A 16,671-nucleotide genomic window follows, 5' to 3' on the forward strand; every position below is an offset into this window, starting at 1 on the left:
AAGATAAAGTCAGAGGGCATCCCAGTAATTCTGGTGGCTCCAGACTGGCCAAGACGGCCTTGGTACGCAGAGTTGGTGGACATGCTCGCGGACGTCCCCTGGAGGCTTCCAGACCGTCCAGATCTTCTCACAAGGCCCCCTTTACCACTAGACTTCTCAGTCTCTGAGTTTAACGGCATGGCCGTTGAGGCCGCGATTCTGAGAGAATCAGGGTTTTCCAGCCGGGTCATTCAAACCATGATCAGAACTAGGAAGCCAGCCTCCTCCCGCATTTACCGTAGGTACTGGAAGGCCTTTTTCCGTTGGTGCGAGGATAACAATGTTTTTCCATTGTCGTTCTCCATTAAAACCATATTCTGCTTCCTCCAGTCCGGTTTGGATGCGGGCCTGTCCCTCAGTACCCTCAAAGGCCAGGTATCTGCTCTGGCGATTCTCTTCCAGAAGGATCTGGCCTCCTTATCGCTGGTGAAGACTTTTCTCCAAGGAGTCGCCCATGTGGCTCCTCCTCATCATTCTCTGATTGATCCATGGGATCTCAATCTCGTTCTTGGCGCTCTCCAAAAGGCGCTGTTCGATCCTATCCAGGACATTCCTCTGTCCTTTCTCTCATGGAAGGTGGCTTTGCTAATCACCACTACATCCATCAGGAGAGTTTCTGAGCTGGCGGCTTTATCCTGTCGTTCCCCGTACCTAATCCTCCACCAGGATAAGGTCGTTCTCAGGCCGGTTCCTTCCCTCCTTCCAAAAGTGGTATCCCCGTTTCACATTAACGAGGATATCGTCCTTCCCTCGTTTTGTCCTGCGCCTGCTCATCCTCTGGAAAAGTCGCTCCACAAACTGGATCTAGTGAGAGCCTTGCGTGTCTACCTTGCCAAGACTGCTTCTTTTCGCCAATCCGATTCCCTACTTGTCATCTCTGAAGGTCGCCGGAAAGGGCTTCCGGCATCCAAATCCACAATTGCTCGCTGGATTCGTTCTACCATTCTGGAAGCCTACCGACTTCACGAAAAACGGCCCCCTCCGGGAGTGAGCCCCCACTCCACCTGGGCTGTAGGGGCTTCTTGGGCTGTGCGACACCAGGCTTCGGCCTTACAACTTTGCAGAGCCGCGACCTGGTCGTCTTTGTACACCTTTGCAAGGTTCTACAGGGTTCATACCCAGGCCTCGTCTGATGCAGCTCTTGGTAGGAAGGTTCTGCAGGCGGCAGTTGCACATCGGCCGACCTAAGCCCTTCTTTCTTTCATTCCTTTATGGCTGTTCCCACCCTCGGGACTGCTTTGGAACGTCCCATGGTACTCTGTGTCCCCCAATAAGGCGATAAAGAAAGAGGGATTTTGGGTTCTTACCATAAAATCTCTTTCTTGGAGCCTTCATTGGGGACACAGCACCCTCCCTGTTTAAGTTGTACCGTGTTGGGTCTTCGAGTCCCTTGTTGGGTTGGTACATATGTTGATAGTTTTTGGTTGCTTCTCCTACTGCTTTCTCACCAACTGAGGTACTTGGTGCCTTTCGGTGGGTGTATACTGCCGGGGAGGAGCTAATTTTCTTGTTTCGCATAGTGTCAGCCTCCTAGCAGCAGCAGCATACACCCATGGTAATCTGTGTCCCCCAATGAAGGCTCCAAGAAAGAGATTTTACGGTAAGAACCCAAAATCCCTCTTTTCAGGCCGTCAATTGCGCGGCTCATACTGCTGCTAATGCGATCTCCATTAGAAGAGCCCCAGGGCTCCGCGGCTGGTGGGCGGATGCCACATCTAAAAGTTTGTTGACTTCTCCCCCTTTTCAAGCGGGTCATCTTTTTGGAGAGAGACTGGGCCAGCTCATTTCTGATACTACCGGGGGAGAAGACAAGTGAATTCCTTCATCAACAAAGGGCTGTTCGGCCGTTTTCGCTCCAACAGCCGACGTGTTTCGATTTTCTCGCAACAATTCCAGTTGGTCCTCCTCTACCTTCTCTTTTGGATCAGGTCTGTCCCCGCGTGGAGACAGAGGCTCCCAGATCTCATACAGATCTAACTGTTCTTGGAAACCCAGGCCTAGGGATTCTGGATCTAGGGTAAGCAGATCTCATAGATCTACCAAATGACGACAAATGGGTCAGGAAGCAGGTATTCTTCGGATATAATATACAATCCCCCCCCCTCCAACATGAGTTTTCCTTTCCTCTTCAAGAGAAAGTCAAGAGCCTTCCTTCGGGCTGTTCAGGCTCTTCTAAGGGACAGAGTCATCATTCCGATCCCCCTTCATGAAGGGTTCAGGAGATTTTATTCAGTCCTTCTTTTGTGGTTCTAAAAGAAGACGGGTCCATGCGACCCATCTCTGGATCTCAATTGTTAATCACCTTGTCATGGTACGGTGATTCCAAATGGAAACTCTCCGATCAGTTGTCGCTTCCATGGAAAAGGGACAGTTCCTAGCATCCATTGACGTCAAGAACACTTGCCTGCACATTCCGATCTGCCCGTCCCTCCAGTAGTTCCTGCGTTTTGCAACTCAGGAGGAACACTTCCAGTTCGTGGCCTTGCCCTTCAGACTCGCCACCGCTCCCAGGGTCTTTACCAAGGTCATGGCGGCTGTCATGCCCATTCTTCACCCTCGGGGAGTGGTACTGTTACCGTATCTGGACGACCTGATCATCAAGGGTCCGTCCCTTCCAGTCTGCAAGGAATCTGTGGATAACAGTAAATACTCTTTCCCGCCTAGGGCGGAAGATAGACTGCAAAAAGTCTCTCCCAGGACCGGCTCACACTCCCCGCGGATTCACCACTCTCCCTCCAGGAGAGACCCAAGCCTTACAACAAGCAGAGCGGCCTCTTTCTTGACCAGTTTCTCTCTCCATTCTTTTCAGCATGAGATTTCTCGGAAGGATGGTGGCAGCGATGGAAGCAGTTCCATTTGCACAGTTCCACCTCCGTCCCTTACAACATTCATTGCTGTTAGCTTGGGACGAGAACCCATTCTCCCTGCGCTGTCGGATTCCTCCGTCCCTGCGGGACAGGCAGGCCCTCAGGGAGTAGACACCGAGGTCCTCCCTGAATCAAGGGAGGTCTTTACCCACAGTAAGATGGTTGGTAGTAACCTCCGACGCAAGTCTCCTCAGTTGGGGTGCGGTCCCTTGTCAACTCACGGCACAAGGTCATTGGTCAACCCGAGAGTCACATCTCCCCATTAACTTTGGGAGATAAGAACAATCAGATTAGCTCTAAAGAGTTTCCACCATCTCTTCGCAGGTCTCCCCATCAGGTCTCAATCCGACAACGCCACGGCTGTCGCGTATATCAACCGTCAGGGAGGTTTTCGGGGCAGGATGGCCATGCACGAAGTGAGTTTCATCTTCCATAGGGCCGAGACCAACCATTCGCCCATCTCAGCAAGCCACATCCCAGGCTTGGAAAATTAGAAGATAGATTTTCTCGGTCACCAAGGCATTCCCTCTGGGAGGTGGTCTCTTCATCCGGATCTCTTTCAGCAGATTTGGACTCCGGATGTGGATCTCATGGCCTCAAGACTAGACAACAAGGTTCCTCGATTCATTTTCCGATCGAGCGATCCTTGCGCCATCGGAGCGGACGCTCTAGTTCCGCCATGGCTCCGGTTCCTGCTCCTGTACATCTTCCTTCCCCCCCTCTTCCCTTGTTTCCAAGGGTCATCAAGAGGATCAGAGCGGAGGTAGTGCCAGTGATCCTAGACGCGCCAGACTGGCCGTGCCGAGCATGGTATGCAGAACTAATCCAACTAGTCGCCGACGTCTCCTGGCGACTTTCATATCATATGGATCTACTCTCGCAGGGCCCGATTTACCACCAGAACTCCTGGGTCCTGTCTTTGACGGGGTGGCCGTTGAATCCTGGTTTTTAGCTCAGGCTGTTTTCCCTCACGATGTGATTTCCACCATGATTAGTACCAGGAAGCCTGTGTCCATGCGCATTCCATTCTGGCCATATTGGAATTCCTTAAATCCGGATAAATATCAGGCCTTGCGCTTAGCTCTCTCAACGGCAAAATTTCCGTCTTGTCAGTGCTTTGACAACACAAATTGTCACCAAGCTTCAGCTCAAGACGTTCATGCAGGGAGTTTCGAAAGTGTGGCGTCTTCTTATAGAAGACCATTTGACTCATGGGGCCTTAACCCTGTTTTCGGGGCCTTTCAGGAGGTTCCTTTTCGAACTGCTGCAGTACGTGTCACTGACCGTCCTCTCTTGGAAGGTGGTCTCTCTAGTGGCAACTACGTCAATCAGACGAGTTTCGGAATTGGCAGCCCTTTCCTGCTGTTCTCCGTTTCTGAATTTTCATCAGGAAAAGGTAGTTCTCAGGACGTTCCCGCCCTTCCTGGACAAGGTCCCCTCCTCTTACCATCTCAACGGGGAAATTGTTTTGCCTTCCCTTTGTTCCGGCACCAGTCCATAGCATTGAGAAGGCCCTCCACACCCTGGATGTGGTTAGGGCGCGGAGTCGGTACATCTCGCGGATGGCTCCTTTCCACAAAGATACCCTGTTCATACTTCCAGACGGGCATAGGAAGGGTCTAGCCAGGTTGATTCGCTTGGTGATTCAGGTATCCTACCATGTCAGGAACGCGCCTGTCCCAGCGGGGATTAAGGCGCACTCTACCCGGTCAGTGAGCGCCTCTTCGATCTTTCGGCACCAGGCCTCGGCAGAACAGGTCTGCAAGGCTGCAAACTTTTACAAAAAGTTACCAAATTCATTCTCAGGCCTCTACGCAAGGCTGCGACTTGGTCCAGCTTCCGTACCTTTACAAACATTGCCTAATTTATTCTCAGGCTTCTGCGGATGCAGCTCTCGGCAGACGCTGCCTGCAATCGGCAGTACCACGGTGTTCACTCAGTGGTACATGGGGTATTAGCATATATATATGCTCCCCACCTAGGGACTACTTTAGGACGTCCCACGGTCTCTGTGTCCCCCAATGATTGGCTCGGAGAAAAGGATTTTACGGTGAGTACACAAAAATCCCTATTTTTTGTTTTGTCACGGGCCGTTGGCAAGTCTTTCAGGGAACTGAATGGACATCAGGTTTTTTGAAATGGTAAACAGGCTTGAGGTTTGGCTAAGCTGCGGTATTGGTTATAAGTTTTAAAAGTTTTGTATGTGACTCGTTAAAGGCCATGGCCAAATAACATTCCAACCAAAATTGATGTGTCCTGTCTATTTATTATTCCATGTCTGGTAAGCTGAAGGGCATTTGCAGGTATTGTGCAATGCCATGTGTGACGCACCCGTGTAATGTGTGATGTACACATTGTATTAGTTTGATGGCATCCTTGTACTCAAAACAACTAGATAAAAACATCCAGCTTAGAACTGCTTTTTTTTTTTTTTATAGCTGTTAATACTTATAAGTTTGAGGACTAACTGTATCTTGCTTCTTCCCCTAGGAGAATCTCCAGCACAAAATAATTTCCCTTCAGAAAACTCAATTTCACTAAATTTGTCTCACAGTATTTGTAATACAAGGTAAGTCCTCAGAAAACAACTTTTGTTTTAGGCCAGATTTATGCTCATAGTGTGCTCCGCCAAGCACAACATCAGGATTTGTAAATCCCCCCCAAAACAGTACTCTGATAGGAACCTCAACTAATTTAGTCTGCCATGTTGGTTCCCATTGGAATCCTTTTTTTCTGGGATTATGACAGAAGCCCTGATGTAAGACTTGGTGGAGAGCTCTGTATGAGTGTGATCCTTGCCTCATTATTACAGTGTTGAATATTTTCATGAAATATGACTTTCTTGAAACGTTTTGAGATTTGCGATGCACAGGGTGATACATATGGCATAAAACACTTTGGTTGGATATATGGCCTAGTATATAGCATAAAACGCTTCGGCTGGATGGCATGGTATGTAGCATAAAACACTTTGTTTGGATATATGTCCATATAAGGAGGAATGCAGACAAGGAATGGGGATAAGGAGCCATGCATACAAGGATAGGGATGAGGAGCCATAAAGACAAGGATGGGGATGAGGAACCATGCATACCAGAATGTGAGGCCATTATATTGTATGGAGCACATTGTACAGTATTTAACACTCTGGGGCCATTATACAGTATGGAGCATCGTGTGGGGCCATTACACAGTATGGAGCATCGTGTGGGCCATTATACAGTATGGAGCATCATGTGGGGCTCTTATACAGTATGGAGCATCGTGTGGGGCCGTTATACAGTATGGAGCATCGTGTGGGGCCATTTACAGTATTGAGCATCGTGTGGGGCCATTTACAGTATTGAGCATTGTGTGGGGCCATTATATAGTATGGAGCATCGTGTGGGGCCTTTATCCAGTATGGAGCATCGTGTGGGGCCATTATACAGTATGGAGCATCGTGTGGGGCCACTATACAGTATGGAGCACTATGTGGGGCCCATTACACTTTATGCAGGACTATGTGGGGGCCATTACACTGTGTGGAGATCTATGTGGAGCCATTGTACTGTATGGAGGACTTTGTGTCCATTATACTGTATGGAGGGCTGTGTGGGATTACAGTTGCAGAATCATATTGTGATGGGATCACCATTCTTTGTTGGGGGAACTGAGGAGGGGGGTACAGTCATCATTCTGTGTGTGTGGAGAGTTCCACTGTGGGGGTTATCATAAGGTGTTTGGGAGCACTTTTGTTCGCATCATAATTTATTTGTATTATTCAAATTTTTTTGTTATTACATATTTAAATTAGTCCACTGGGCCATATGATTTTTATTGCTGTTACGTAACCTATTATATTTCACTATAATTCCAAAAGTTAATCGTTTTGTTTGATAAGGGAAAATTTCCTCAATTGTAGACTTTTTTTTTTTTAACAAATATCAAGGTTGGCCTGCAACTTTCAGCAAGCTTTTAACTTTGACCCTCTGTGTATTTGAGTTTGATATCCCTGCCTTAAAGGGGTTGTCCGGGCTTTTCACAATCTCATGGCATATCTGGGCTGCAGAATTGTGACAATAAGTAATTTACTTTATGTCACTAGTTTGCATGGTTTTGTAGATATTCTTAACAGAACATCCAAGGCGGGGTGTGTTATGGCATTGAAATGACAACTGGTCGTTTCCTCCTACTCTACTAAAAACATGCCCTCTGTAGCAACAACCCCACCCTCCATAGCTACAGGCCCTCCCCGTCCACATAAAGAAGCCCCCCTCACACAGTAACAAATCCTCCCCGCCGCTCCATTCCGTCCCCTTCCCCCCCGGCGCCATTCCCCCCCTCCCTGCCACTCCATTCCCCCACCACCACCACGCCGGTCCGTCTCACCCGGTCTTCACATTGCCGGTGAAAGTGCAGCAGGGAAGGAGCGGGTCATGTGACAGGCTCTGTGCACGTCACTTCAGCCTGCCTGTCACATGACCCGCTCATTCCCTGCTGCACTTTCACCGGCAATGTGAAGACCGGGTGAGATGGACCGGCGCGGTGGGGGGGAATGGAGCGGCAGGGAGGGGGGAGAATAGCGGCGGGGAGGGAGCGGAATGGAGCGGCAGGGAGGATTTGTTACTGTGTGAGGAGGGCTTCTTTATGTGGACGGGGAGGGCCTGTAGCTATGGAGGGTGGGGTTGTTGCTACAGCGGGCTTGTTTTTAGTAGAGTAGGAGGAAACGACCAGTTGTCATTTCAATACCATAACACACCCCGCCTTGGATGTTCTGTTAAGAATATCTACAAAACCATGCAAACTAGTGACATAAAGTAAATTACTTATTGTCAAAATTCTGCAGCCCAGATATGCCCTGAGATTATGTGAAAAGCCCGGACAACCCCTTTAAGGGTTTATTCTTACCATGATAAAGGGTTACAATTGCAAAGAGGTTGTAAAAAATATAACAACTTTGCAATTTTACTTTTAATTAAATATCCTTTCCATTCTCAAGAACAGACCTTCACTACAATTGTTGGCTAGTATCTTAGGCTTGGAGTTCAACGCTTACAAGCTCTTTGATATTGACTAATAGTGCTCTAATGTACGAGTTGTCTTTCTAATCTAAAACTTCAGTATTCAGGGCACTTTGTGAAAAATAAGTGGGCTATGAATTGCAGTTTGGGCACTCGGTCTATAAAAGGTTCGCCGTCACTGGTATGTAGCATAAAACACTTCAGCTCGATATATGGCCTAGTATGTAGCATAAAACACTAAGGCTGGATATATGGCCTAGTATGTAGCATAAAACACTAAGGCTGGATATATGGAATAGTATATAGCATAAAGCGCTTCGGCTGGATATATGGCATAGTAAATAGCATAAAACGCTTTGACTGGATATATGGAATAGTATATAGCATAAAACGCTTCAGCCGGCTATATGGCCTAGTATGTAGCATAAAACACTAAGGCTGGATATATGGAATAGTAAATAGCATAAAACGCTTCGACTGGATATATGGAATAGTATATAACATAAAACACTTCAGCCGGATATATGGCCTAGTATGTAGCATAAAACACTAAGGCTGGATATATGGAATAGTATATAGCATAAAACGCTTCGGCTGGATATATGGTGTAGTATATAGCATAAAACACCGTGGCTGTTTATATAGCATAGTATATAACATAAAACACCGTAGCTAGATTCATACAAAGCCATTAGAGTAGTATATAGTAGGTTTTCCCGAATGAAGGCCTCCCTTGTTTCTACAGACCAGTAATGTGAGACTTGTGGACTTGTTTGTATTGGCAATGTGCCTGCAGGCGTCTGAATATCAATGAGTACAGATCTCCCAGGCAACTTTTCTTACAGGATTTGGGTCCTTCATCAATTAACCTTTTTGGCTTGAGCTGGTTTGACGTTAACAACTGAGTTGATATTTTTAACTCCGATGAATGTGAATAATTGTGTAGTTAGGATTTTCCATGTAAAAAGTACATTGCATGTGAAAGCCTAAATGTTATCTTGTAGCTCACCATAGATATATAATTAGCACTGTACATTGTAGTGAGATTGCAGACTGGACTATTCCATCAATTTAAAGAAATTCCTCGTAATATATTGCAGTCATCATATAATATAGTACTATGCACTTATGATTGCTCATTTTGCCTTTCTACCCATATAATTGTTCTTTTTTTTTTTTTTTTTTTTGCTCTATGTAGAAACAGGAAGACTCTTGTCCCTGCCAAAATCATTAAATTTTCAGCTCCTGACCCATCTGCTCCCTCCTCCCCGTGCTGGGGGCTTTTGCAGTGAGTTATGACTCATACAGGGAAAATTGACCTCCTGTCTCTACATAAAGCTCAGGGTTCAGCTCTTCCTTTTTTAATCACGTGATGTCATAGATCTTATGGAAAACAGACGAATTAGCTGGGTAGAAAGGCAAAATGAGCAATTGTAAGTATACAGTGCTATATAATCTGATGATTGCAATATATTAATAGGATAAAATATATTGATGGGAGGAGGAGGAGTGCTTCTTTAATATTTTGTCCATTCTTGACGCCTGATGGATGGACTGCAATAGTATATTAAGTATGGCTTTGGGTAATGTATTTTTTTTTTTATTTTACTTGATGTGACTTTACTTGATGTGATTAATTGCCATTAATCCTAATATTAGTTGATAGTGTGTTAGAGGGGCAGTTGCAGTGAAGCCCAGGATCGTTACCTCTTATAGCCTGAAAAAGCTGCCTGACGCACAAATATGTATGTGCTGGATTCTTTTATGGTACTTTCCACCGAAAATATTTTCTATGGCCCTCCTGTGGTCATATCCACAGCATGACTGACGGGCCATAAATACAAAGAAGGTGTTTGCATTACAACCGGTGAAATTTGCTCTGATATCCGTCGTGTACAACGACGGCAGCTCTTGTTGAATTATAGTGGAAATTTTTCGCATCAATATCGTAAAATCTTGTGCACTGTTAATGTGTGCAAAACTGTAAAGTGCTGCGGAATATGTTAGCGCTATATAAAAATAAAGATTATTATTATTAATACTGTGAAATGCAGCCAGTTTTCCACCAGCAAATATGCGGCACAAAACCCAGTGGATTGTCACGAAGAGGTAATGTATCCTAATGCATTCTTTTTCTTTTCAGTTCTGATATAAACTCATTATCGCACTACCCTGACATGCTATCGGCACCTTTTCCTGAAGTTCCAGAGGCTGAAAAAAACAAAGGTAAAAGTATCGCACTTTACATACACACTGATAATTTCACCCAGAGAGAGCCCATACTAGCTGTGAGCTCAGATGAATGGTGGTCTTACAGAAAGTGGGTAGACTGCTCTTCATATGTAACCAGGCTACTACTACATGGATAGTTATTAGATTTGTTTTTCCAAAAAAATGTGATTTTCAAGTTGTGAACATTACGTTTTCTCTCAATAAATGACACAATTATTGGGCAGCTAAATTAAAAAAAAAAAATCACCTACTAAAATAAGTTTCACAATACATTAAATGGCACATTCAGTTAACAGTATAAGCACGTTTTTCAATAACTTTCATGAATGTTAAAAATCGAAGGGAAAAAAGATTTTAAAAGTCTACTACCTTTTGTGTAGTAGTTCTGGACCTTTCCGGATGACACCGCAGTGACACCAGTCCCAAACACTTGTCTTCTCACCTTGTTTTATGTGAGAGCTTTCAATTATTAATGGAATTTACTTTCAAGAAGTATTAAGGAGACAGTTCTGACGTATCCTTAGGAGATGTGGCCATTGTGACGTTGGTGATGACACACACTTCTTCATTGTAGAGATTTTCAAGAGTTGCTGTAGCCTGATCTTTAACAGTTATTGATGGCAGTATTTCATGAAAGGGAACCTGACAGCTAATTCATACTGTCCAAACCACGAGCAGAAAGAGTCAGAGGCCGGCTGTGCATTACAAACCTCTGTTTTATTCCGAAATACTGAAGAGTTTTAGAAAGAAATAGTTGAAAGCACAGACAGTAAGTGACTAGCGATAAAGCTATGTCCCCACCGGCTTCTCCCCACCCGCTCTGCTAGATTAACCGGTCTTTCCTTATACATGTTCCCTTTAGTTCTGCTCCATTTAACTGTTTCAGCACCACAAATAACCCCGTGATCCATCAATGTACTTTTAGGTCTGTACCCACAAGACGATGTCTGGTCTGCACAGCCAGTGTGTCTAACGAATGATGTCAACTATAATCTTGAGAGCCCAGTGCCATGTGTATCGCAGGATCCGCCACCGATGCCAAATAGGTGTGTATTGTCTAGCAGGCTACAGTTACATATCCATTTTTTTTTTCTGATCTGTTGGCATTAACAAATCTGTTGATTTTTAAGGGTGAGAGGCTGTTCTGTTAATCTATTCTGTATTTGCGGATCAGACTAGGCCATTCAAATCCACTGGGATTCATCAGAAACGTATGAAAATCAGAAAGCCTAATCTTTAAATCAGGTTTCCATGTTCCATTCAATTTCTAAATGGCAATGGAAAATAAAAATTCAGTTTTAATTTTTTTAACATTTCAAACAAAACACAACACAGGCAAAATGGATGACAAATGGTAGAAAAACTGTCTGATTTTGATGGATGTAAAGTGGAACCAGATTTGTGATATCCCGGTCAGCGACACTGGGAAAGCCATTTGTTATCTTGGTACAGTGGCGCCTGTCAAGTGTCAGGATAGACTAGACAACAAGTGAACAGTCAGCTCCTACTGCAATAGTACCTGATCCTTTGATTTGCTTGGAGCAGAGGCATCCAGGGAGTTTGACAGACTGATGCTTGAAATGGTTCTAGCTCCTAGTGGGCAAAACATGCTAAATTACCGAACAAAGGATCTAAAGTAAACAACGAAAAAATACTAAAAACCTAAAACTCTACCATCAAACACACAAGTCCCCATATAGGAATGCCAACGGAAAAATGTAGTAATGGTTCTCAAGAGTGCTGTGGCATTATTTTTTGTTACTTTTTTTCCTAAACAAATATTTAAAATGTAATAATGTATATTAGGTATTGTCAGAATCATATACAGTAGACTCTTACCTTGGGATTAACATACTTATTTATATCAAATGTTTTTTTTTTTTTTAATATTTTCAACTTTAAAGACAATTACAGACAAAAGGAAACCAGACCCTACCTCGCAACCTTCCCCCCAAACACAGTATAATAAATCAAATTGTGTTACAAAAGATGAACCACAGTTCAATAGAGGAGAAAATATCATACTTGGTTGACTACCAGTAACTTCTTAGAACAGAGATTAAATACAGATGAATACTGACATGTTGGAAAAAGTGTCTCCAAAAATATGCATCTGGAATTGATGCACGTCATAGGTACATGGACCTAATATTCAGAAAAGACAGACGGTATTTCTGTAACTCTTAATGCCAACTCCAACAATAGGATTAGCATGCCAGAGGGTGCACAAAAACTTAAAAAAAAGAAACAAGTTACAATTTTTTTTCCTTTTAACTACATCCCCCCACACACACACACACACACACACACACACCAGTCCCTTAAATAAAAATTGCTTTTACCCTGAAAAAAGTTTGGGTAATGGAAAACTGCCCATGTGCATTGGCGCTGTATTCAATGTCTATGGGACTAACCGAGACATGCAGAGCTACGTGTGAGCATGGAACATGCGCTGTACAGGGGAGCCACATGGGAGCGTGGGACATGCGCGGAGCCACATGGGAGCATGGGACATGCGCTATACAAGGGAGCCACATGGGAGCGTGGGACATGCACTGTACAGGGGAGCCACGTGGGAGCATGGGACATGTGCTGTACAAGGGAGCCACATGGGAGCGTGGGACATTCGCTGTACAAGGGAGCCACGTAGGAGCATGGGACATGAGCAGTACCGTGGGAGCATGTGTGGTGCTGCTCCATCATCTGCTCTTTCTTCTGTTTTCACTTGTCCTGTATATATTCCATCCTGTATAGTGTGGATTAGTGTTTATGATGTTTTTTTTCTATGTATTATAGCTACATTAATTGGAATTCATCATGTGATGGACAGTTTTCTGGCATTTATGGCTCCTTAGAGTTGAATGACTTCAATGCCTACCCAGAAGGTAAAGATTACATTATACCTATAAAAGATACATGATTACTACAATCAAAGTGGTTTTACAGTCAGTTTTGCTTTGACTAAAATTCAAAGTGTGTAAAATGTTAATAAAATAGGCAGCTCCAGTTGTAGTCTGTGTTTGCATACAGCAAAGATGGATATGGTGTTAAGTCAGATATATTTATAAGCGTATCCAACTTTTAATACCATATCCATCTTTGCTGCATGCAAACATAGACTACAACCGGAGCTGCCTCTTTCATTAACATTTTACGCACGTTGCATTTTACATAGAAAAGTGAGCTTTAATAGAGAAATGAATCTGAAGTCTTCCTCTATTTGTAGGAAACAGAACCAGGCTTGCGTCAAGTGTCTTTCTGTTACCAACCCACTGAAGGGTTTTAGATTTAGTAATGGGGAGGAGTATCTGTTTCATTTAGATAATGATCTTTACATAGACTGGGAGAAAAATTAGTCTTTAGCCTTTATGAACTCAAAGTATTAAAAATCTGATTTAGAAGCACCATTCTCAAACACTTCAGAATGACCAAAAGGCAGAAAAAATTAGACACGTTTATCATTAAAATCGTTATCCTCTCAGATCATTTGCGCAATGAATAGCGGCTTTCTTATAATGTTATATTCATTGTAGAATGGTCATCTAATAATTGTACGTGATTTCAGTAGGGTGTGCCATAAAATTGTGGTGAGACCTCTGGCACCTGGACAGTCACGCTTTTGGCTTGTCTCTGCACATTGGCGCATTCGTTGTGTATGGGGCTGTAACAGATTCTGTGCCTCCACGTGTAGTTGTGCAGGAGCAGCATGCGTATATCAGAATTTGGACTGAGGACGCCATTCATCATCTTGTGATGGCTAGTGGTTTTCTTGATGTGATATTTAATGTTCACTGTATTTTTTAATTCTGCAGAAAATATGAACTACCACAACAGTTTTTCATGTCCCGATGTACAAAGTCCAGCTTTTATTGACCAATGTCAGTCTACTTGGAGTTTGAACCCTCCGGCTCCAGCACCAGCACCCCCTCCACCAGGTCCTGCCATGCCAAGCTCCTGGGAACCAACAAACTACGTCAGCAATTCTGTAAGTAAATGTTTGTTTGAAAAATCTGAGAATAATCCAGTAGGCACTAGGGTTTGGGTTTTTTTTTTAGTTTCATTGATTTTTTTTTTTTTAAAAAAAAGGATGTCTGTATTAGTGAAAGCAATAAAGGATCCAGAAGAACCAGAAATACATCCTGAAGATTGAAGCAGTGCCACACAAAAGTTATTAATTATAGATTCTACGTAGTATTTTTCACATGTCAGAGATGGGAAACTTTTATTCATAACTCACGTTAATTTTGAATTACTGTATATACTCGTGTATAAGCCGAGATTTTCAGCCCATTTTCTGGGGCTGAACGTCCCCCTGTCGGCTTATATGCGAGTCATATACCGGGGATCGGAGGGGAGTGCAGGTGTCAGATCATACTTACCCCCCGGCGCGTCTCTGCAGCCCCCCTGCTTCTCCCACGCATTCCTTCAGCGGTCACGTGGTACCGCTTATTATGTGCATATTCATGACTTTAATGAGTGGTACCACGTGACCGCTGAAGTAAGAGCTGCCGGAAATGCAGGGGCTGCAGAGACCGCGCCAGGAGGGGGTAAGTATATGCGATATTCACCTGTCCCCGGTCCATCGCTGCATGCCGCTCTGTCCTCCATGTCATCAGTCAGAGACATTCAGGCAGCAGAGGGCGTCATGACATAGTTAGTGTGCGCCGCGCCCTCTGCTGCCTGAACGTCACTGACCGAGGACCCGGAAGACAGAGCGGTTGCAGCTTTAGACAGGTGAATATCGCAGGTGTCTGGGCCCTGAGCCAGCGGAGACACCGGCACCTGTCCCCGCCTGCTCAGGACACCGGCACCTGGCCCCCAGCGACGAGAGGTGAGTATGTAACTTTTTTTTATTTGCAGCAACAGTGGCAGCATATGTGGGGACTAATCTGTGGAGCATCTTATGGGGCATAATTTGTGGAGCATTTTATGGGGCAGCATATGGGGGCATAATCTATGGAGCAATTTATGTGGGCATAATCTATGGAGCATCTTATGGGGCATAATTTATGGAGCATTTTATGGGGCAGCATATGGGGGCATAATCTATGGAGCATTTTATGGGGGCATAATCTATGGAGCATTTTATGGGGGCATAATCTATGGAGCATTTTATGGGGGCATAATCTATGGAGCATTTTATGGGGGCATAATCTATGGAGCATTTTATGAGGGCATAATCTATGTAGCATTTTATGGGGGCAAGATCTATAGAGCATCTTATGGGGGCATAATCTATGGAGCATTTTATGGGGGCATAATCTATGGAGCATTTTATGGGGGCATAATCTATGGAGCATTTTATGGGGGCATAATTTATGGAGCATTTTATGGGGACATAATCTATTGAGCATTTTATGGGGCCATAACCTTTATGGAGCAGCATATGGGGTATATTCTATGGCGCATCTATGGGCTATGGCCACATTATTAACCTTTGTGCAGCATTATATGGGGTGTATTTTGTATGGAACATCTTATGGGGCCATTATTAACCTTTGTGCAGCATTATATGGGGTGTATTTTGTATGGAGCATCTTATGGGACCATCATGAACTGTATGGAGCATTATATGGGGCTCCTGATTCAATATGGATATTCAAAAACATTTAACCTACTGATGTCTCAATTCGTTTTACTTTTATTGGTATCTATTTTTATTTTTGAAATTTACCAATAGCTGCTGCATTTTCCACCCTAGGCTTGTACGCGAGTCAATAAATTTTCCCAGTGTTTTCTGGCAAAATTAGGGGGGTCGGCTTATACACGAGTATATACTGTAGTTGTGTGAAACACAAATGAAGCTGCCAGTGGAGCACGTTATCTCTTGGTACCACCGATCACATTCTCATGACTATGCTTCCTATTCCAGCCTTACCTCTCCAGCACCAGAAGTTTGTCCCCCATGTCTGGACTATTTGGATCTATCTGGGCCCCACAGAATGATGCGTATGATGAGTACTGCCCTGCGAGCGGCTCTCCTCCTCATTCCGAACACATTGGGACTCACTCAATAATTTGTAAGCAGGAATACTCTTCTAGGTTCAACCCCTTCCATGCTTACATGAATCTGGACATTTGGACATCTGCTAACAGAAATCAAACTTTTCCTGTCTCCAGAGACTCTGGCTATTGTGGGAACATGTGAACCAGATACCAGAGGAAGAAAATGTGATTAGTGTTACTTGCTGTTTTTGGTCATTAGACTGAGCAAGGTGTTGGAATAGAATATGATGTTGGTGAATATTTTGGCACTTTTTATATGGATAATAAATCCTTTTTTCCTTTTTTTTTTACTGACTTTAAGCTTTGTGTTTTCATTTGTTTGCACACAGCTGTAGAATAGTGAAGATTTGTAAGAATGTGTAGAAACACCCCAGCCACGAATATCTGATCTAAAGAGACTTGAGTAAACTTTCAGTTCCTCTCTGAACCATATCTTCCCTTTTAGGGAGTAGGTCACGGCTAAAGTTGTTCGGTCCCATGAGGAGGCAGTTAAGGTTACACAGACATTTTTTTTTTTTTTGTCT

General features: G+C 44.1%; 1 protein-coding gene across 1 annotated transcript in view; it reads left to right on the forward strand.

The window, feature by feature from the left end:
• The window catches only part of TMEM131L (transmembrane 131 like), a 226,795-nt gene extending 210,354 nt beyond the window's left edge, over nt 1-16,441 (forward strand). Inside the window, exons 30-35 of the mRNA XM_073576389.1 lie at nt 5,397-5,475; nt 10,053-10,135; nt 11,067-11,187; nt 12,938-13,026; nt 13,954-14,126; nt 16,014-16,441. Coding sequence (XP_073432490.1) covers nt 5,397-5,475; nt 10,053-10,135; nt 11,067-11,187; nt 12,938-13,026; nt 13,954-14,126; nt 16,014-16,289 — 821 coding nt within the window. The 3' untranslated portion in view covers nt 16,290-16,441. The remainder of the gene's footprint in view (nt 1-5,396; nt 5,476-10,052; nt 10,136-11,066; nt 11,188-12,937; nt 13,027-13,953; nt 14,127-16,013) is intronic.
• The last annotated feature ends 230 nt before the right edge of the window (nt 16,442-16,671 follow it).

Source organism: Dendrobates tinctorius, unplaced genomic scaffold, assembly GCF_039654945.1.
Source record: "Dendrobates tinctorius isolate UK_male_01 unplaced genomic scaffold, ASM3965494v1 ptg000008l, whole genome shotgun sequence".
Lineage (NCBI taxonomy): Eukaryota > Metazoa > Chordata > Amphibia > Anura > Dendrobatidae > Dendrobates > Dendrobates tinctorius.